At 41.4% G+C, this 22,579-nt stretch overlaps 1 protein-coding gene across 1 annotated transcript in view; it reads right to left on the reverse strand.

Moving 5' to 3' along the window:
* LOC128644346 (uncharacterized) overlaps positions 1-14,400 on the reverse strand; it is a gene marked incomplete at its 3' end in the record, with an annotated part of 161,922 nt that extends 147,522 nt beyond the window's left edge. The window contains 5 exon segments of the mRNA XM_053697000.1: positions 1,531-1,605; positions 7,109-7,293; positions 9,712-9,834; positions 9,970-13,696; positions 14,329-14,400. Coding sequence (XP_053552975.1) covers positions 1,531-1,605; positions 7,109-7,293; positions 9,712-9,834; positions 9,970-13,558 — 3,972 coding nt within the window.
* Positions 14,401-22,579: the final 8,179 nt, after the last annotated feature.

Below are 22,579 nucleotides of genomic sequence, written 5' to 3' on the forward strand. Positions count from 1 at the left end.
AGAGAGGGGGGATAGAGCAAAAGAGAGGGGGGAGAGCGCAAAAGAGAGGGGGGGGGGAGAGCGCAAAAGAGAGGGGGGGGAGAGCGCAAAAGAGAGGGGGGGGGAGAGCGCAAAAGAGAGGGGGAGCGCAAAAGAAAGGGGGGGGAGCACAAAAGAGAGGGGAGAACACAGCAAAAAAGAGGGGGGAGAGACAGCAAAAGAGAGGGGGGGAGAGACAGCAAAAGAGAGGGGGGAAGAGACAGCAAAAGAGAGGGGGGAGAGACAGCAAAAGAGAGGGGGGGTGACAGCAAAAGAGAGGGGGGGAGAGACAGCAAAAGAGTGGGGGGGGGGGGAAGAGAGAGCAAAAGAGAGGGGGGGGGGGAGAGCAAAAGAGAGGGGGGAGAAAGAGCAAAAGAGGGGGGATAGAGAGAGCAAAAGAGAGGGAGAGAGACAGCAAGAGAGAGAGGGCAGAGAGCAAAAAAAGGGGGGAGAAGGAGAGTAAAAGAGGGGGAAAGAGAGCAAAAGACAGGAGAGTGAGAGAGAGAGAAAGAAAGAGAGAGCAAAAAAGGGGGATAGAGAGAGCAAAAGAGGGGGAGAGTCAGCAAAAGAGAGGGGGAGAGAGACAGCAAAAGAGAGGGGGAGAGAGACAGCAAAAGAGAGGGGGAGAGAGACAGCAAAAGAGAGGGGGAGAGAGCAAAAGAAGGGGGAGAGAGAGAGCAAAAGAGGGAGAGAGACAGCAAAATAGAGAGAAAAAAATAGGGGAGAGAGAGAAAAAAAGAGAGGGGAGAGAGAGAAAAAAAGAGAGGGGAGAGAGTGAAAGAGGGGGGGTTAGAGAGAGCAAAAGAGAGCGGGAGAGATACAGCAAAAGAGAGGGAGAGAAACAGCAAAAGAGAGCGGGGAAAGAGATCAAAAGAAAGGTGAGAGAGAGCAAAAGAGGGGGGATAGAGAAAAAGCAAAAGAGGAGGGGAGAGACAGCAAAACAGAGGGGAGAGAGAGCAAAAGAAAGGGGGGAGAGAGAGAGCAAAAGAGGGGGGATAGAGAAAACAAGAGAGAGACAGCAAAAGAGAGGGGAGAGAGAGCAAAAGAGAGGGGAGAGAGAAAGCAAAAGAGAGGGGAGAGAGAAAGCAAAAGAGGGGGGGACAGCGCAAAAGAGAGGGGGAGAGAGCGCAAAAGAGAGGGGGAGAGAGCGCAAAAGAGGGGGAGAGAGCACAAAAGAGAGGGGGAGAGAGCACAAAAGAGAGGGGGAGAGAGCACAAAAGAGAGGGGGAGAGAGCACAAAAGAGAGGGGGGAGAGAGCACAAAAGAGAGGGGGAGAGAGCACAAAAGAGAGGGGGAGAGAGCACAAAAGAGAGGGGGAGAGAGCACAAAAGAGAGGGGGAGAGAGCAAAAGAGAAGGGGAGAGAGCAAAAGAGAAGGGGGAAGAGAGCAAAAGAGAAGGGGGAAGAGAGCAAAAGAGAAGGGGGGAGAGAGCAAAAGAGAAGGGGGAGAGAGCAAAAGAGTAAAAATAAATAGATGTTTTCTATTTATATATACAAATATAGATAAACTTACAAACATTGGCATTTCCTCAGTCTCAGTAATTGCTGCTTTCATCATTGCCACAACGTGTTCATTAGTGATCACCTCCTACAGGAAGCATACATAACTATATTAACGGAGTAAACATTCAAGGATCATTATAAAGCAAGTCATTTTATCACTAGTGACCCCGCAAAAGGGTTAAATACATTAAAAGGGATAGTAAACCCCAAAATGTTCTTTTATGATTCAGATAGAACATACAATTTTAAACAACTTTCCAATTTAATTCTATTATCAAATGTTCTTCATTGCACTACTGACAGGAAGCTGAAAATATCTATTTAGCCAATCACAAGAAACAAATGTGTGCAGGCACCAATTAGCAGCAGCTCCCACTAGTGTATATGTGCATATTCATTTTTTAACAAGGGATACTAAGAGAATGAAGCACATTTGAAAATAGAAGTGAATTTAAAAGTGTCTTAAAATGACATGCTCTATCTGAATCATGCAAGTTTAATTTTGAATTTCTAGAGCACTCCAGGTTCCAAGCAGAAACTGCCATTGATCCAATGAGCAACGCTAGTCGCAACGCTGGGTCATGCAACAAGCCCAGCTAATTGGATCAGCAGCAGTGTTTGCTTGGAACCATAACATAGAGCTAACCACTAATGTAACATATCACAACATACAGTTAAAGTGACATAGAAGAGCAAAAAAAGAGAATTTTATTTATTGCACTAGTGCTTGCATATAACTATGGGGGTCTTTCACAATCCTTAAGAAAAGCTTATCAAATTATTTAGCTATAAAAATCCAGATAGACTTTAATACTGAATTCTGTAGAAAAATCATTAAAGTTTTCTGAAGACTGTGATCGACCCCAGCTCCAGAGTATCAATGAACTACTGAACACATTTGGTGAGCGAATGACAAAAGCCAAATGTGTATAGCCACCAATCACCAGTTAGATCCCAGCAGTGCATGGCTGCAATCCCCTGGACATCTGTTTCAGGTTTCTTAACTCTCATATTGCTTTATCTCTGGAAATAAGCTTCACCAAGCAGCAAATCAAACCTATCTTCTGCTGATGAGAGTTAAAGTGAATGTAAACTTTCAGCAATTAGTGCCCGGATTTTGCAAAATACTATTAAAAAATGGGGCACTTTCATTGATAAAAGTTTACATTGCACCGTATTTGTAGAAATACTTACCTTTTACTTCTCCAAAGCCGGATCCCGATCCCCTGCCTGCTTCTTCCTGCTGTACTTACACAGCAATGACAAAACCGTCTTCTTCCAATCACAGCAGGGCATCACGAGATGGACACTCTGGGGGGAGGGGGAAGCCAAGATTGGAGGAAGGCAGTTTCGTCATTTCTGACGTAAGCACAGAGGAACTGAGGCGGGGGGATCAGCGATCCGGCTTTGGAGAAGTAAAAGGTATTTCTACAAATATGGTGCAATGTAAACTTTCATCAATGTAAGTGCCCCTGTTTTTAATAATATTTTTAAAAACCGGGCACTAATTGCTGAAAGTTTACATTCACTTAAACAACTTTTGGACAGCTGTTTCAAGTTTATTAGTTTATTTGCTGCACCCACCCCATAACAGGGATTGCACATGGAAGCAAAATACATGAGGTAGTGTATATCGCTCCCAGAGTTCCCAGGTGCATTAGCAACAATGCATACAGAGTACTTCTGGAGAAAGCAAGCGGGGACACTGCCTAGATTTGCTAATTTTCTATACAATTATTCTACTGCTCTTGCACACACACGTTATATATATATATATCTGTGGCCAAGCACTCCACCTCTTGAAGATCTCATATAACCCGGGTGCAATCCACAATTATTAATTAAAATAGTATAGTTACTCAAATAGGGGCAGTCGCAGGATTTAAAACGTATAAACTTTATTCACAAATATTCTTAAAATCAGATGTCGACATTTCAGCTCAACCTTGAGCCTCTCTCAAGACAACATGTTCTGGGGTGCCAGCAGGGTGGTCACGTGTTTGAGCTGCATGCCTCTGCCGTTAGAGCTCCGTGCCCGGTGTTTTATATATATATATATATATATATATATATATATATATATATATATATATATATATATATAGATCTTTCCATTTGATTGACATTTAGCTTTGATCACATTTTTATTGACAGATAGAGCAAAGTACATCTAAAGTACGACTTTAGGTTGCTGAACCTGGCTAATTTAAACAGATACTATCTAATTTCCCCCCCCCCCCCCCCCCCCATCTATTATGTCTGGAAATATTGGTTAAAAAAAAAAGTATGGGAGGATTATGTAAAACAATGGTAGTCATCACGGGGAAAATTAGGAAATGTGCATTTGTGTCATTGCAATCAAAATGAAATAGCAGCTTAAAAGAAACTCATGTAACCATCAGCTCTTGCACATGAGACAAATATATGGATTGTATGGTAGGAAACTTCCATTCTACTACTCTGCTGTCATGACCTACCCAAGGCACGAAACATACTGAATCTACAGGTAGTGAAAGACCTACAAACAATAGTTTTCTAAATTAAACACAATCAGTATCTTTCAGAGATGGGAAAGTCCAGGGAAAAAAAAAAAACAACAATGTAAAAATTGGACACTTATGAGACTATGTAAAGTCTCAAATCACTGTAATTCCTGTACCCTGAAGAAAAGCAAATCCTGGAATACAATTCAAATACTAAGGATGCAATTCTCAAATAAAAGAAATATGCATTTGTCTCTAGGGACACTGCAGGGAAAAGGTTTCAGTTTATTTTGCTTGCAGGCTCCATCTTGTTAGTATAGATGATATATATGATGATGAACGGTTTCTGTCCTCTCAGTTAGGCCTTAGTTAAAAGGTAATAGTTTAAATTCCTCTGAAATCTGAAAATTGAACCATATTTTAACTGCATTAGTTTATCTTCATAAACATTATCTAAATGATGACTTGATTCCTATTAATATTGTGCTCCCCATCACAGCTTAGTGTTTAATTGTAATCTGGCCGCTAATTTGTTGTTGTTTTTTCATCTTCTCAGTAAAAAATGTGAGACCAACATCCAGCATTTGGAAACATTTACATCAGTGTTCGACAAATCCGGGCGCCTAGGCGCCTTGAAATTAACCCCCTGGCGCCCATATTTTAATCCCCCAAGTGTCCTGCCACTTGTCTCACCTACTGCTATTTACAGTTATGAGCCGCATCTAAATATAGCCCGGTGCAGCTAGTTACTTTCTAGGCAGCAATAAGCTCAACTACAAGCCCCAGAATGCCGCGCAGGTAGAGGGGTTGCAGTTCTGTGGGATGTCCACATGATCTTTGTTGTTGCGCCGCAACGTGAGAGTCAAGTTCTCCTGTTAGTTCGCCCTGTTAAAACAAACCCTTCCCTGGCTCCCTGTCAGTCCGTGGCTTTATTAAAAAAAAGAATCTCGTTGGGCAGGACTCAGGAGGAGGTTACCACTGGTAGTAGTGTAATGACGCCGCACTGCAGCCTGCCCTGCATAATAAAGCATTGGGATAGGAAGTAGCTTTAGTTGTGCACAGTGCTGTATGAAACTGGGCTACTTTGGAAACAAACAGGGCAGGCTGCAGTGCGGCGTCATTACCTCCTCCTGAGTTCTGCACAATGAGATGCTTTTTTCAAATAAAGCCACGGCTAGACAGGGGCCAGTGGGGAGTGAATGGTAAATCATGTTTTTGAGAAGTAACATAGAAAAGTGCTGCACAAGTTAATTCAGACTCCTGTTTGAGAACGTTACTGCATTTGGCTACATTTGTTGCAATTGTGCTCTGGGGAGACAGCCAAAGAATGCTCCACCTTTGATTTTTAGGAATATAGGCTGCTATTTTACACTTAAGGGACAGTCAAGTCCAAAAAAAACTTTCATGTTTCAAATAAGGCATGTAATTTTAAACAACTTTCCAATTTACGTTTATCACCAATTTTGCTTTGTTCTTTTAGTATTATTAGTTGAAAGTTTGACCTAGGAAGGCTCATATGAAAATTTTTAAGCCCTTGAAGGCCGCCTCTAATCACATGCTTTTGTATTTGCTTTTCACAGGAGGGGAGAGCTAGTTCAGGTAAACCCCATAGATAACATTGTGAGCACGCCCGTGGATTGTGGCAGACACTGCACTAATTGGCTAATAAAAAAGTCAATAGATAATAAATAAAATGTCATGTGATCAGGGGGCTGTCAGAAGATGCTTAGATACAAGGTAATCACAAAGGTAAAAAGTATATTATTATAACTGTGTTGGTTATGCAAAACTGGGGAATGGGTAATAAAGGGATTATCTATCTTTTAAAACAACAAAAATTCTGGTGTTGACTGTCCCTTTAGTGAGACACATGGTACCAGACAGCAGTAATACTGCACATTCATACCACTTAACATTTCTACTTAATTATTTAAGCTCTCTGTGATAAATGTAATATTCTCTTATAAAGCCAAAATAGATATGGTATTTGATAGCAGTAACGTAAATGTATGTCAGTGAATCAAGCATTTCTAAGCTCTGTGTGACCAATATTATACTACCTTTTAAAGCAATAATATTCAGCAGAGATATTTGCTGCAGTTTGATTTAACAGTTTTTTTTTCTTCAATAAACATTAATTGAAATATCACAAGGAGGTACTAAAACTTTATTAATGCATATTAATACTTAGGACAGTGTGTGCTGAACCTCAGTGTAGATTGGGAGTGAATTTGAGCTAACCATTTAAAAGTAACATAAAAAATACCATCACATATATTAAAAGACTATAAAGACAAGTTAGTAAATGTGATGGCTTGGAAAAAGAAGTTAAAACATATATAATATTTACATGACTGCCTAATAATTGTTGGCTCTTAATTTTTCCTGCTGGCTCCTAAATTTTGGACAAATTTGTCAAGCACTGATTTACACAGTGCAGTTCTTTCTGAGAAAAAAAAATGCAATTTGCAAATACTGTAAAAAAAATGTGTTTTTCCAAATGCTAACAAGATGACAAAACACTTGCATGTCAGCTGTATCCTAAAGACATTAAAAAATGACAGCCAGGGAAGTGTTTTTATCCTGTTTTTATTAAAGTGCCTTCTCATGAAATAGGTACGTTAATAAAACAGCACTAAGGGGGACCTCCTAAACATCCCTAAGCAAGCTGAAGTGTTTCCTCTCTGCTTGGTACTATGTCAGTAGGAGGATTAAAGGAGACAAAAATAATGTCCTAAGTTTTGTTATGTTGATGGTTTCTTTGTGCTTTTATTGTTTTGCTGGGGTTTTTTTTGGGGGGGGGGGTTGTGTGTGTGTGTGGGGGGGTAAATTATCACAAAACAGCACTGCCCTGTGTAAGGTACTTTATACTACATTCAGTACAACAGCATACATTCAAATTTTTACATTGCCTGTAGCAAGCCTAAAGTGTTGAAAATATAGTAGTCTCTTCTTCATACAACAAAGGTACACTATTAAACAAAACAAGCACAAGCCCATAAGGCACATGGAAGGCTCTACTGCCCCATATACTCAGCAGCATATAATAGGCCTTTAATTTGTAAGATACAACCTCCTGTGCAGAAGACAACACTGATCACTCACGTGTAAGATGTTGCGGACATTCACAACAGTTAGATTGTGATGCTTTGCTCCATCCTCCAGTTTTTGATCTAGGGTTGGATCTATGTCACAGGGTAAAGTCGCTTGAAGTTCTGCATCCCGTTTCCTCTTTGCTGACATATATCTCTTCCTCTTCTTTTTCTCTTCATCTTCCAGATCATCCACTTCTGTTAAAGTTAATAAAAGGATTAGTCGAACAACAGAACAAGCACATTTACTATCATATCCCACTATGTATGGGGTTTAAGAAACGATTTTGAAATATTCTACACAAACATACTTAATCGTGTGACTCCAAACAAGTGTGCAGTAGGATGCTCTACGTTCTTGCCCACATCCACCAACAGCTCTGAGAACAGCAAGTTGGTAAGCAACTGATACTTCAGTTTAGCACAGTTTCAAAATCAATTCCGGAGCAGCAACGGCTACTGGGAACTAGCTGGTGTTTAGTGGCTTCAGCTAGGTCCTAGTAATGCACTGCTGCTCTAGAGCTGACGTCCACTACATGTTTAACCACCTTTTAAGGGCCTAAACAAATACAGGAAGAAAATTAATTTACCCAAATTGCTTGGGATCGTAAAAGGTTTGGATTTCAGAATATTTGCATTAGTAAAATAAGACAGTTTGCAAAGGGGTTGGGACCAAGTGTAAACATCAATATCATGTCCTTTAGGCAATATTTACATGTCATAATACAGCTTAAACATGCAACCTAAATTATGTGTGGGATATTTTGTGGAGAAACAATTACACTCAGGGAAAGGCAGGTATGGTACGAGTGGGTGTTAATTTTGTTTTCAGCCATCTGAGTGATACAACTGACTTGAATGATGGATTAAAATACCATTGTTTTATACTACTACTCTTAAAATGTAGAAGATTAGCTTTCCTTCACATATGAAAACAATGTTTGTAACAAAGTTATATATTGTTGCAAATACTGGTGCCACATAGTGCTCAAGACACAAACATTAACCTACCTAGATATTCTGTCATGGAAAATAAAAAAGGTTCAACAAAGCATACTGAGAGAAGAATGTAAATTTGATCAGACAAACTGTAATAGTGATTTATTTTTTTTATTTTTTTCTCTATTTAAATTATGAAACTTTAATTTTGACTTCTATGTCCCTTTAACATTAGCTTTAGTGATTTATTTCCTTTCCTCCTCCCCTTTATGGAAACAAACTAATCATTTGTACAACAGTCCTGATTAACGTTCTTCAGATATTTTGTAAAAGCAAAACATCTACCTAATTGCAAAGTCCATTTTTTACTACCACCATATACTTAAAGTGAAGGTCAAGTCTGTGTGTCTCGCTTACGCGTTTCTATTCCTTTTCCAAAAATAGCTTAACCTTCATTCATCATTTATTAACACTCCTATATAAATATTCTTTATTTTTAACTTCTAATTACCATCTTTTAACGTTCTATCCTCCGCCCGCCATTTATTTCAAGTGATTGACAGGCTAGTCCTATTCAATCGTTCAATGGCCGTTTTCCCCCCGGGGGAATGAAGCTCCTACTCTAAACGTCACTCGATCGTACTGCACATGCGTTAAACTTCCGATATAACAGTTTCTCATGTTCGTTCATGAGACGCGCATGTATATTTTGAATTTATACAACCCGATACAAAAAAACAACCAGACCGCTTGCGTAAGTTTTGATGCATGCGAGGAAGAAGTTAGTATACGCATGCGCAGATGATTGTGACTATCGTGAACACGCTTAAGGCCGACGTAGAGAGCAAGTGGGACTGCTCACAACGTCCAAAATAGAAAACAAGGAAGTGGTGCTGGTGATGAGTTGCAGTAAGATACGGTAATTGCTTTCATTAAAATGTTATATATATAAAAAAAAATATGAGATAAAGAAAAAGAAAAAAGTTAACGACTAGATAGCTGGATCATGGATCAATGCATTGCGGTAGTCCATTAGTAGAAAATTTACCTTCACTTTAATATATTTACCAGTATGCCTGTTTTATTCCGTGCATTTGTTACATTGAACTACAAGATCAATCACTCACTCCAACACTCTTCATGCCTAGTTGCTCTGCAAACCATGTATAACAACATTCTCAATCAACATCCTGGCTCAGGAACTCATAAACTAGTAAGCACTCACAGGTCTTAAAGGGTCAGTAAAGTCAAAATTAAACTTTCATGATTAGGAAAGTGCATGCAATTTTAAACAACTTTCCAATTTTGTCTTCCACGTGTCTTTAGTACTATATATGGCAGCAGTGTTTTGCAACATTTTTTATAGCTTTGTTAGAATATGTTGCACAACACTGCTGCCATAGAATACTAAAGATACGTGCACACTTCTGAGCTCTTAGGAGCCTACCTAGTTTTTACTCTTCATTAACAGATACCAAGAGAACAAAGTAAATGTAATAAAAGAAGTAATTGGAAAGTTGTTTAAAATGGCATGCTCTATCTGAATCATAAAAGTTTACTGTCCCTTTAAAGCAAACTTTCCTTTAGATTTTACTAAATAAAAATGTGACATTTTGGCATGCACATGTCTGCTGTTTGTCTGTAAATAAACAACCATTGACAAAAATTAATACCTACCTAAAGTGATATACAATCCTTCATCTTCTTCTGCAACATCATAAACTTTTGCATCTGGACTGGAGGGCCCTAGTGACAAGAATCTCCCGGCTCCTAAAGTGTTTCGCACCAGCAGACCTACATCTTTTTAAATCCAAGAAACAAAAGGTAAATTAGAAAAGTGCCAAATAGCAAAACAAAGGAAAACGGAAATGGTTTTCAATATGACACAAAATTATTAGGTATATGTAGTTTCTGAAACAAGGCTTAAATTCTTACCAGGTGACTGATTTTCTCCATTGGGTCCTGGCTGTTGATAACTGTTGCCTCTTTTCTGGTCTTTCTGAGATTCATTCACATATCCCACTAAGCCACCTGATGATAGGTCATCAGTGTGTTCCACTTCGTCTTGCACACTAGATTGAGGGGAGTCCAGAGACATGTAAGCTGTATGTGCATCGTCTCTGTTTCTGGTATCAGAACTGGTATTTTTCTGCATTATGATGGTTGATCCAGAACAAGAGGGATTCTGCATGAGAGATGAAGGTCCAGTCTTTATAGGTTTCTCCATGGGAGATAAAACAGACTCAGTCCTGACAAGTCCCTGCATGCCTGAATGTGGCTGATTTCGTAAGTCTCTCTGCATGGGGGAGGAAGTTTTTACCCCAAGCTGAGGCTTGGTAATTATGGGCATTTGTACCACAGCTGGACAACCTGTATGGGAGGGGTCCTGCACTGGTCTTGAAAGACTGGATTGAAGGGTTCTCTGGACTAGTTCAGAAGAATCATTTTTGACGGTTATGGGATCAACTCTTGGAGGCTTCTGCATAAAAGCAGGAGAATCAATTCCTGCAGACTTTTGTTTTGGGGCAGGAGGGTCAGCTCTAGGAGGCCTCTGCATCTGGTCAGGGGGGTCAGTTCTTGGAGGTCTTTGAATTGGGGCAGGAGGATCACTTCTGGGAGGTCTTTGGATTAAGCCTGGAGGATCAGTTCTAGGGGGTCTCTGCATCAAGGCTGAGGGATCGGTTCTGGGAGGTCTCTGCATCAAGGCTGGGGGATCGGTTCTGGGAGGTCTCTGCATCAAAGCTGGGGGATCGGTTCTGGGAGGTCTCTGCATCAAAGCTGGGGGATCGGTTCTGGGAGGTCTCTGCATCAAGGCTGGGGGATCGGTTCTGGGAGGTCTCTGCATCAAGGATGGGGCATCAGTTCTGGGAGGCCTTTGCATCAGGGCAGGAGGATCACTTCTGGGAGGTCTCTGCATTGGGGCTGGAGGATCTGTTCTGGGAGGTCTCTGCATCGAGTCTGGAGGATCTGTTCTGGGAGGTCTCTGCATCGAGTCTGGAGGATCTCTTCTCAGAGGTCTCTGCATCGAGCCTGGAGGATCTGTTCTGGGAGGTCTCTGCATCGAGTCTGGAGGATCTGTTCTGGGAGGTCTCTGCATCGAGTCTGGAGGATCTGTTCTGGGAGGTCTCTGCATCGAGTCTGGAGGATCTGTTCTGGGAGGTCTCTGCATCGAGTCTGGAGGATCTGTTCTGGGAGGTCTCTGCATCGAGCCTGGAGGATCTGTTCTGGGAGGTCTCTGCATCAAGCCTGGAGGATCTGTTCTGAGAGATCTCTGCATCGAGCCTGGAGGATCTGTTCTGGGAGGTCTCTGCATCGAGCCAGGAGGATCTGTTCTGGGAGGTCTCTGCATCGAGCCTGGAGGATCTGTTCTGGGAGGTCTCTGCATCGAGTCTGGAGGATCTGTTCTGGGAGGTCTCTGCATCGAGTCTGGAGGATCTGTTCTGGGAGGTCTCTGCATCGAGTCTGGAGGATCTGTTCTGGGAGACCTCTGCATCGAGTCTGGAGGATCTGTTCTGGGAGACCTCTGCATCGAGTCTGGAGGATCTATTCTGGGAGGTCTCTGCAACGATTTTGGAGGATCTGTTCTGGGAGGTCTCTGCATCGAGTCTGGAGGATCTATTCTGGGAGGTCTCTGCATTGAGTCTGGAGGATCTGTTCTGGTAGCTCTCTGCATCGAGTCTGGAGGATCTATTCTGGGAGGTCTCTGCATTGAGTCTGGAAGATCTGTTCTGGTAGCTCTCTGCATCGAGTCTGGAGGATCTGTTCTGGGAGGTCTCTGCATCGAGGCTGGAGGATCAGTTCTGGGAGGTCTCTGCATCGAGGCTGGAGGATCAGTTCTGGGAGGTCTCTGCATCGAGGCTGGAGGATCAGTTCTGGGAGGACTCTGCATCGAGGCTGGAGGATCAGTTCTGGGAGGTCTCTGCATCGAGACTGGAGGATCAGTTCTGGGAGGTCTCTGCATCGAGACTGGAGGATCAGTTCTGGGAGGTCTCTGCATCGAGCCTGGAGGATCAGTTCTGGGAGGTCTCTGCATCGAGCCTGGAGGATCAGTTCTGGGAGGTCTCTGCATCGAGCCTGGAGGATCAGTTCTGGGAGGTCTCTGCATCGAGCCTGGAGGATCAGTTCTGGGAGGTCTCTGCATCGAGCCTGGAGCATCAGTTCTGGGAGGTCTCTGCATCGAGCCTGGAGGATCAGTTCTGGGAGGTCTCTGCATCAAGTCTGGATGATCTGTTCTGAGAGGTCTCTGCATCAAGCCTGGAGGATCTGTTCTGAGAGGTCTCTGCATCAAGCCTGGAGGATCAGTTCTGGGAGGTCTCTGCACCGAGCCTGGAGGATCAGTTCTGGGAGGTCTCTGCACCGAGCCTGGAGGATCAGTTCTGGGAGGTCTCTGCACTGAGCCTGGAGGATCAGTTCTGGGAGGTCTCTGCATCGAGCCTGGAGGATCAGTTCTGGGAGGTCTCTGCATCGAGCCTGGAGGATCAGTTCTGGGAGGTCTCTGCATCGACGCTGGAGGCCCAGTTCTGGGAGGTCTCTGCAATGTGGCTTGAGGCTCAGTTCTGAGGGGTCTTTGAATAGTGGTTGGAGAATCAGTTCTGGGATGCAAAGCGGCTGGAGGCTCAGTTCTGGGAGGCTTCTGAATCTCTGATGGAGGCTCGGTTGTGGGAGGGCTCTGCCTCATGACAGGAGGCTCAGTTCTGGGAGGGCTCTGCCTCATGACAGGAGGCTCAGTTCTGGGAAGTCTTTGAATAGAGGTTGGATTATCAGCTCTGGTAGGGCTCTGCATTTGGGCTGGAGGATCAATTCTGGGAGGTCTCTGCACTGGGGCTGGGGGATCAGCTCTGGGAGGTCTCTGCACTGGGGCTGGGGGATCAGCTCTGGGAGGTCTCTGCACTGGGGCTGGGGGATCAGCTCTGGGAGGTCTCTGCACTGGGGATGGGGGATCAGCTCTGGGAGGTCTCTGCACTGGGGCTGGGGGAACAGCTCTGGGAGGTCTCTGCACTGGGGCTGGGGGATCAGCTCTGGGAGGTCTCTGCACTGGGGCTGGGGGATCAGCTCTGGAAGGTCTCTGCACTGGGGCTGGGGGATCAGCTCTGGGAGGTCTCTGCACTGGGGCTGGGGGTTCAGCCCTGGGAGGTCTCTGCACTGGGGCTGGGGGATCAGCTCTGGGAGGTCTCTGCACTGGGGCTGGGGGATCAGCTCTGGGAGGTCTCTGCACTGGCGCTGGGGGATCAGCTCTGGGAGGTCTCTGCATGGGGGTAATTAAATCAGCTCTTGGAAGTAACAGAGCAGTTGGATTAGGTCTGGAATATCTCTGTATAACTACAGAAGAATCAGAGTTGCAGGGTCTTTGTACTGCAACAGAAGGTTCAGAACCAATGTGTCTTTCCACTGATATAGAAGGATTAGAACCTGAAGGTTGCTGCATCTGAGTAGGTATAATGTAAATTGGTGGTTTCTGTATTGGTCTAGCACGATCTGTTATGGTGGGTCTCTGCCGGATATCTGTCTTAACAGTTGTATGCATTAATGTCTGAAGTTTAGTTGGTTGACTTGTTTCATAAAAGTTGAAGAACAGATTTTGTTTTAAATGGCTATGGTCTCATATGTTGTGTGCACTTTACAGAGAGATGAAGCTCTGTAGTTAAATGTGTGCAGCTCTGACCTAAAGAAAGAAAAATAAACTATTATAAAGATGGTAGTCAAATTCTTATTGATTATTATATTTAGCTTTACCAAATTAGATTATATATACTAATGCAGCCCTGCAAGACTGCCGTTTACAACACTTTGTGTTCGCCTCAATTTTCATAGGTCCATATACAATTGCTGTCCTATGAGATCCCAAAGTTTAGACCCTTTATACAAGTCGTGTTTGTTGCCAACTATTCATCGACTATCAGGTGCTTACACTCAATATATAACCTTATACAAAGATCTATATTGCCGCAAGCAGTCTCCAGACACGGTCATGTGAACAATCTGTCAGTTTCTCTCTACCTCATCGCTTAACATCCAATTAACCTTTCGTCTATTAAATTCAATAATATCCCCCCATATAGCAACATATGGCCAACCCCCGGCTCTTCCCTGAGAATCTTAATTGCATCGCTGCTCCCTACGAGTTCTGACACTATTTGTGGTCCAAGGTATCAACTCTCTCTCTCTATTGCTCTCTTTGTCGATGACCTAAAGTAATTATGTAGGAATCACAGCCTTTGCTATCTGTGAATTTCCACCTAGCAAGAAATAAGCAGATTTTTTTGAAGCATGAAAATTGACTTTTTCTATTTTTACCTTATATTATTCCACATCTTCCCTCCGGAAATCTACTCAAACTCGCGGCCTAACTACCGCCTCCCTCAGTCTTTTCGTCACTTCCGGTCCGCTAGAAACTAGAAATGAAAACAAGGGTTCCGGAGTAACAAATCTAAGGCTGCCGGATTTTGGAACATTTTAGAATACGAATTACGAATAGGCTAACTTTGCAGAAGCCGTGACAAGGCGAAATGTTATAGTGACAAGCGACCTACGGAAACACTGAACACTGCTGATAACAGAGAGCTGAGGGCACGGTGACACAAGATAACTAGGAACTAACCGGTAGAGCAGCGAGTGAGCGCAGATAGACACGCAAAGACCGAGTGCATAGGAACTAGAGCGATAAACACCCAACATGAAGAACACAGGCAATAAAGCGACAAGCTTACAAGAGAGGCCCACAATTAAAGAAAGACTACATATATAGCACTCAAGGGGTTAATATGATTGTCAATGTCCAAAATAGGTCACTTGATATATATCAGACAACAAGATAGGTAGTTACTTACAACTCATAGACAGTTACAATATAACTTTTATTATAAACACACGATAAAATAGGAAAATACCAAATTAAAAACACACTTAGGAGCCTATCTTAGTTAGAGTAACAGGTATTACTAAACAAAGCTGAATGAGGCTGCTATGGTGAGTAAAACGAGAGTGCCTGAGGATTCTAATAAGGTACTGTAGCCATTAGTCACGGTTCATTAGGGAAAAATAATTCCCAACAAGAGTAACCTAAATAGATATTCTTGTTCTTAATTAAATTGGATATCCGATATAATGATCCATATTTAATCTAAACAATCTCTAGAATTGAAAAGGAAGCATTTAGAGGCAGGCATTATGCAGGCTTAACGTTAATTTTGATGAATTAGTGCCGTTTTTTAATAAACCTATTAAAAACAAGGGTACTTTAATTCATCAAAATTGACATTTCACTGTTTAATTAAAAAACGTATCTTTTAATCCTGGCAGCCGCTCCAGCACCTCCTCCGCCCGTCACAAGCTGTTTTCTCGGGTCCAAAATGACGAATCCGGCTTCCTCCAATCACAGCGTTGCATTAGGCCAAAATTCCCCCGGGGGGAAGCTGTGATTGGAGGAAGCCTGATTTGTCATTTCTGACGTCTGCAGAGGCTTCCGACAGCCGGGGGAATCGCTGGAGCTGCTGCAAGGATTAAAAGGTAAGTTTTTTAAGTAAACATTGAAATGTCAATTTTTATGAATTAACCCCTTAATGACCGAGGACGTGCAGGGTACGTCCTCTTAAAAAGTCACTTAACGACCAAGGACGTACCCTGCACGTCCTCGGTTTGGAAAGCAGCTGGAAGCGATCCTGATCACTTCCAGCTGATTTCCGGTTATTGCAGGATGCCTCGATATTGAGGCATCCTGCAATAACATTTTTTACCCCTCCGGTGCAGAGAGAGCCACTCTGTGGCCCTCTCTGCACCGGACATCGATGGCCGCATTCGTTGGTGGGTGGGAGCTGAAGTGGGAGGTGGGTGGGCGGCCATCGATGGCTTCTTAGTGAGAGAGGGGGGCGGGATCGGTTGCGGTATCGCCGGGGGCGCGCACGGGCGCGCGCGGGCGCGTGCACGGGGCGGGAGCGGGTGGGAACCGCTACACTACAGAAAAAAGGTACAAGTTGAATATATAATTAACTTATTTTTTTGAAAGCATCTAAGGGATCAGGAAGGGGTGGGGGGTTGGTATTGGGGGGGGGAAGCTACACTACAGAAAAGGGGCATTTTTTTTATATTTAACCGCATATTTTTCACTAAAATGGGTACTGGCAGACAGCTGCCAGTACCCAAGATGGCGCACATTAAGTCAGAGGGGGAGGGTTAGAGAGCTGTTTGGTGGGGGATCAGTGAGGTTGGGGGCTAATGGGGATCCTACACATAAGCATATGTAAATATGCTAAAAAAAAAAGCACAAAAAAGCCAAAATTCTCCTTTTATTTTAGTACTGGCAGAGTTTCTGCCAGTACTTAAGATGGCGGGGACATTTGTGGGGTAGGGGAGGGAAGAGAGATGTTTGGGAGGGATCAGGGGGTCTGATGTTTCAGGTGGGAGGCTGATCTCTACACTAAAGCTAAAATTAACCCTGCAAGCTCCCTACAAGCTACCTAATTAACCCCTTCACTGCTAGCCATAATACACGTGTGATGCGCAGCGCCATTTAGCAGCATTCTAATTACCAAAAAGCAACGCCAAAGTCATATATGTCTGCTATTTCTGAACAAAGGGGATCCCAGAGAAGCATTTACAACCATTTGTGCCATAATTGCACAAGCTGTTTGTAAATGATTTCAGTGAGAAACCTAAAATTGTGAAAAATGTAAAAATTTTTTTAATTTGATCGCATTTGGCGGTGAAATGGTGGCATGAAATATACCAAAATGGGCCTAGATCAATACTTGGGGTTGTCTACTACACTACACTAAAGCTAAAAATACCCCAAAAAGCTCCTTACATGCTTCCTAATTAACCCCTTCACTGCTGGGCATAATACACGTGTGGTGGGCAGTGGCATTTAGCGGCCTTCTAATTACCAAAAAGCAAAGCCAAAGCCATATATGTCTGCTATTTCTGAACAAAGGGGATCCCAGAGAAGAATTTACAACCATTTATGCCATAATTGCACAAGCAGTTTGTAAATAATTTCAGTGAGAAACTGAAAGTTTGTGAAAAAATTTGTGAAAAAGTGAACGATTTTTTGTATTTGATCGCATTTGGCGGTGAAATGGTGGCATGAAATATACCAAAATGGGCCTAGATCAATACTTTGGGATGTCTTCTAAAAAAAAATATATACATGTCAAGGGATATTCAGGTATTCCTGAAAGATATCAGTGTCCCAATGTAACTAGCACTAATTTTGAAAAAAAATGGTTTGAAAATAGCAAAGTGCTACTTGTATTTATGGCCCTATAAGTTACAAAAAAAGCAAAGAACATGTAAACATTGGGTATTTCTAAACTCAGGACAAAATTTAGAAACTATTTAGCATGGGTGTTTTTTGGTGGTTGTAGATATGTAACAGATTTTGGGGTTCAAAGTTAGAAAAAGTGTGTTTTTTTCCATTTTTCCTCATATTTTATAAATTATTTTATAGTAAATGATAAGATATGATGAAAATAATGGTATTTTTAGAAAGTCCATTTAATGGCGAGAAAAACGGTATATAATATGTGTGGGTACAGTAAATGAGTAAGAGGAAAATTTCAGCTAAACACAAACACCGCAGAAATGTAAAAATAGCCTTGGTCCCAAACGGACAGAAAATGGAAAAGTGCTCTGGTCACTAAGGGGTTAAAGTGCCCTTGTTTTTAATAGGTTTATTAAAAACCGGGCACTAATTCATCAAAATGGACCTTCACTTTAAAGCCAAATATATCATGAGTATAGTAAGCTGATTTACTATAGTTTGCCAATGTATGGTACTGTATGGTGTACTCCAGTAGAATTTTGTTAGAGTTACATGGAAGTAATAGCTGATGCCGTATTACAGGTTACTTATAACCATTAACTCTCAATATAGTACTTGATAAGATGTCGAGCTATGCTGTCTGTATATGCTGACTGGAGTGTTATACTATAAATATCATGCAAGCATTATGCTTGTGAACATTTGATAGCCCCTAAATTTTTAACAAAGGCGAGTAACTCATTGGTGAGAGATTAAACTTAAGTGTACAGCTAAAATCTTACACTGTCCAATACCCAACCAGAAAAGGGGACAAAAGTGTTAATTGCTTCTAACAATGTTACATAGTGTATATATATCAAATGACTAACTACTCCAGAGAAGCAGACAGATATGCTATATAACTTATAACCGCAATGTACCAAGGATAGAATTCAGGTAGAGTAAATCACATTTGTATTAATGGAAATAATTGCTACAGGAGGGTTGTTGGATTCGTGTTGTACCACATGTGATAATGATTTGCAGCACCTCGTTACCTACAGTTGAGAATACTCGGTTACAGTTTGTCTCAAAATAGCTGAGAAGTTAAACTCATTATCAATGTATCTAATCCGCCCCACTATTATTAAGAGGATTAATACACCAATAAGTTCAAGTAGTTAGGCTGAATACATCGATTAATATAGTGTGTCCTCACAAACGATTAAACTGATACCTAGACATGGGTGTTGGTATTACGTTATATGTAGTGAAAATAATTAACAACATCTATGTCGCAGAATATACTGAATTACGTCAATATGCTAGAGATTGGCTAACAACTATTGACATCATCCCAAGAGGCGTGGCTATCACACCATAAAAGACCAGTCAGTGAGCGATGCGCTCACCCTTTCAAAAAGCCGTTAAAGCGAAACATGTTAGGGGCGTTAGTGAACTGGTGAGGAGTCTTAGGAGCTCCTGTATTTTTAGTAAGCCTTAGGCTACCTATCGCTATAGCTAATCATGTATTACAGCTACAACTTGTATAACTGAGGATCTTTGTTGGGACTATTGAAGCATAGGAACTTTTGAGGCTAATTCTGATTATAAAGTATTAGATAAGCTCTACTTGCCACCATATTGCAGCTAGATCGTACAATTACATTAACCCACCGTATAGACGAGGTTAGCGACTATTATCATACTGCGGTTACTAGCTGCAACAAGTATCTGTCCGCGACATGGATGTTGTTAATTATTTTCACTACATATAATATAACGTAATACCAACACCCATGTCTAGGTATCAGTTTAATCGGTTGTGAGGATACACTATATTAATCGATGTATTCAGCCTAACTACTTGAACTTATTGGTGTATTAATCCTCTTGATAATAGTGGGGCGGATTAGATAAATTGATAATGAGTTTAACTTCTCAGCTACTTTGAGACAAACTGTAACCGAGTACTCTCAACTGTAGGTAACGCGGTGCTGCAATTCATGCAAAAACGTACCTTTTAATCCTGGCACCCGCTCCAGCACTTCCTCCACCCGTCACAAGCCGTTTTCTCGGGTCCAAAATGACGAATCCGGCTTCCTCCAATCACAGCGTTGCATTAGGCCAAAATTCCCCTGGGGGGGGAAACTGTGATTGGAGGAAGCCTAATTTGTCATTTCTGACGTCTGCAGAGGCTTCCGACAGCCGGGGGAATCGCTGGAGCTGCTTCAAGGATTAAAAGGTAAGTTTTTTAAGTAAACAGTGAAATGTCAATTTTGATGAATTAAAGTGCCCTTGTTTTTAAGAGGTTTATTAAAAACCGGGGACTAATTCATCAAAATGGACCTTCACTTTAAAGCCAAATATATCATGAGTATAGTAAGCTGATTTACTATAGTTTGCCAATGTATGGTACTGTATGGTGTACTACAGTAGAATTATGTTAGAGTTACATGGAAGTAATAGCTGATGCCGTATTACAGGTTACTTATAACCATTAACTCTCAATATAGTACTTGCTAAGATGTCAAGCTATGCTGTCTGTATATGCTGACTGGAGTGTTATACTATAAATATCGTGCAAGCATTATGCTTGTGAACACTTGATAGCCCATACATTTTTACCCAACCAGAAAAGGGGACAAAAGTTTTATAATTGCTTCTAACATATGTTACATATATATATATCAAATGACTAACTACTCCAGAGAAGCAGACAGATATGCTATATAACTTATAACCGCAATGTACCAAGGATAGAATTCAGGTAGAGTAAGTAAATCACATTTGTATTAATGGAAGTAATTGCTACAGGAGTGTTGTTGGATTCGTGTTGTACCACATGTGATAATGATTTGCAGCACTGCGTTACCTACAGTTGAGAATACTTGGTTACAGTTTGTCTCAAAGTAGCTGAGAAGTTAAACTCATTATCAATGTATCTAATCTGCCCCACTATTATGAAGAGGATTAATACACCAATAAGTTCAAGTAGTTAGGCTGAATACATCGATTAATATAGTGTGTCCTCACAAACGATTAAACTGATACCTAGACACGGGTGTTGGTATTACGTTATATTATATGTAGTGAAAATAATTAACAACATCCATGTCGCAGACAGATACTTGTTGCAACTAGTAACCACAGTATGATAATAGTCCCTAACCTCGTCTATACAGTGGGTTAATGTAATTGTACGATCTAGCTGCAATACGGTGGCAAGTAGAGCTTATCTAATACTTTATAGTCAGAATTAGCCTCAAAAGTTCCTATGCTTCAATAGTCCCAACAAAGAGCCTCAGTTATACAAGTTGTAGCTGTAATACATGATTAGCTATAGCGATAGGTAGCCTAAGGCTTACTAAAAATACAGGAGCTCCTAAGACTCCTCACCAGTTCACTAACGCCCCTAACATGTTTCGCCTTAACGGCTTTTTCAAAGGGTGAGCACGCCGCTCACTGACTGGTCTTTTATGGCGTGATAGCCATGCCTCTTGGGATGATGTCAATAGTTGTTAGCCAATCTCTAGCATATTGACGTCATTCAGTATATTCTGCGACATGGATGTTGTTAATTATTTTCACTACATATAATATAACGTAATACCAACATCCGTGTCTAGGTATCAGTTTAATCGTTTGTGAGGACACACTATATTCATCGATGTATTCAGCCTAACTACTTGAACTTATTGGTGTATTAATCCTCTTGATAATAGTGGAGCGGATTAGTTACATTGATAATGAGTTTAACTTCTCAGCTACTTTGAGACAAACTGTAACCGAGTTTTCTCAATCAACTGTAGGTAACGCAGTGCTGCAAATCATTATCACATGTGGTACAACACGAATCCAACAACACTCCTGTAGCAATTACTTCCATTAATACAAATGTGGTTTACTCTACCTGCATTTTATCCTTGGTACAGTGCGGTTATAAGTTATATAGCATATATGTCTGCTTCTCTGGAGTAGTCATTTGATATACAGTGGATATATATAAAGTCTACACACCCCTGTTAAATGTCATGTTTCTGTGATGTAAAAAAAATGAGACAAAGATAAATCATTTCAGAACTTTTTCCACTGTTAATGTGACCTATAAACTGTACAACTCAATTGCAAAATAAACTAAAATATTTTAGGTGGAGGGAAGTAGAAGTAAAAAACTAAAAAAATATGGTTGCATAAGTGTGCACACCCTTAAACTAATACTTTGTTGAAGCACCCTTTGATATTAATACAGCACTCAGTCTTTTTTTTTTGACTTGGCAAGATTTTCCCACTCTTCTTTGCAAAAACACTCCAAATCTGTCAGATTGTGAGGGCATCTTTTTTGCACAGCCCACTTAAGATCACCCCACAGATTTTCAATTAGATCCAGGTCTGGGCTCTGATTGGGCCATTCCAAAACTGTAATCTTCTTTTGGTGAAGCCATTCCTTTGTTGATTTGGATGTATACTTTGGGTCGTTGTCATGCTGAAAGATGAAGTTCCTCTTCATGTTCAGCTTTCTAGCAGAAGCCTGAAGGTTTTGTGCCAATATTGTCTGGTATTTGGAACTTTTCATAATTCCCTCTACCTTGACTAAGGCCCCAGTTCCAGCTGAACAAAAACAGACCCAATGCATGATGCTGCCACCAAAATGCTTAACTGTGGGTATGGTGTTCTTTTGGTTATATGTAGTTTTGTTTTTGCGCCGAACATATCTTTTGGAATTATGGCCAAAAATTTGAATCTTGGTTTCACCAAACCAGAACACCTTTTGCGACATGCTTTTGGGAGACTTCAGATGTGTTTTTGCAAAATTTAGCTGGGCTTGGATGTTTTTTTTCATAAGAAAAGGCTTCCGTCTTGCCACTCTTCTCCATAGCCCAGACATATGAAGAATACGGGCGATTGTTGTCACATGCACCACACAGCCAGTACTTGCGAGATACCAGCCCAGAGGCAGAACTTTCTTTCACTTTCTGCGGTGAGAATTTTTTTAGTGAAAATGTTTCTGCAGGTCATTTTTAAATAAAATTCATTTTTAAATTAGGCAGTTATACTAAAGCACCAGCTCAAGTGCAATGTGTTGGTTAAGTGGAGAATAAAGCCAATTTTAAAGTTTTAGAATATATTGTAGTAGTTCAAAATTGCATTGCATATTAGCTGCAGACAAAAAAAGAAATAGTAAAATGTCTCTTGAATAAATTTGTTTCCTTTTCTCTTTGTCTAACATAGAAGTGTAGTATTAAAAAAGGTGCATTGCTCAACGTCTTATATGCAGAAAAAAACAGCTTTGCAGACTGGGAAAGACTA

The sequence above is a fragment of the Bombina bombina genome, unplaced genomic scaffold (assembly GCF_027579735.1).
Source record: "Bombina bombina isolate aBomBom1 unplaced genomic scaffold, aBomBom1.pri scaffold_574, whole genome shotgun sequence".
Classification (NCBI taxonomy): domain Eukaryota; kingdom Metazoa; phylum Chordata; class Amphibia; order Anura; family Bombinatoridae; genus Bombina; species Bombina bombina.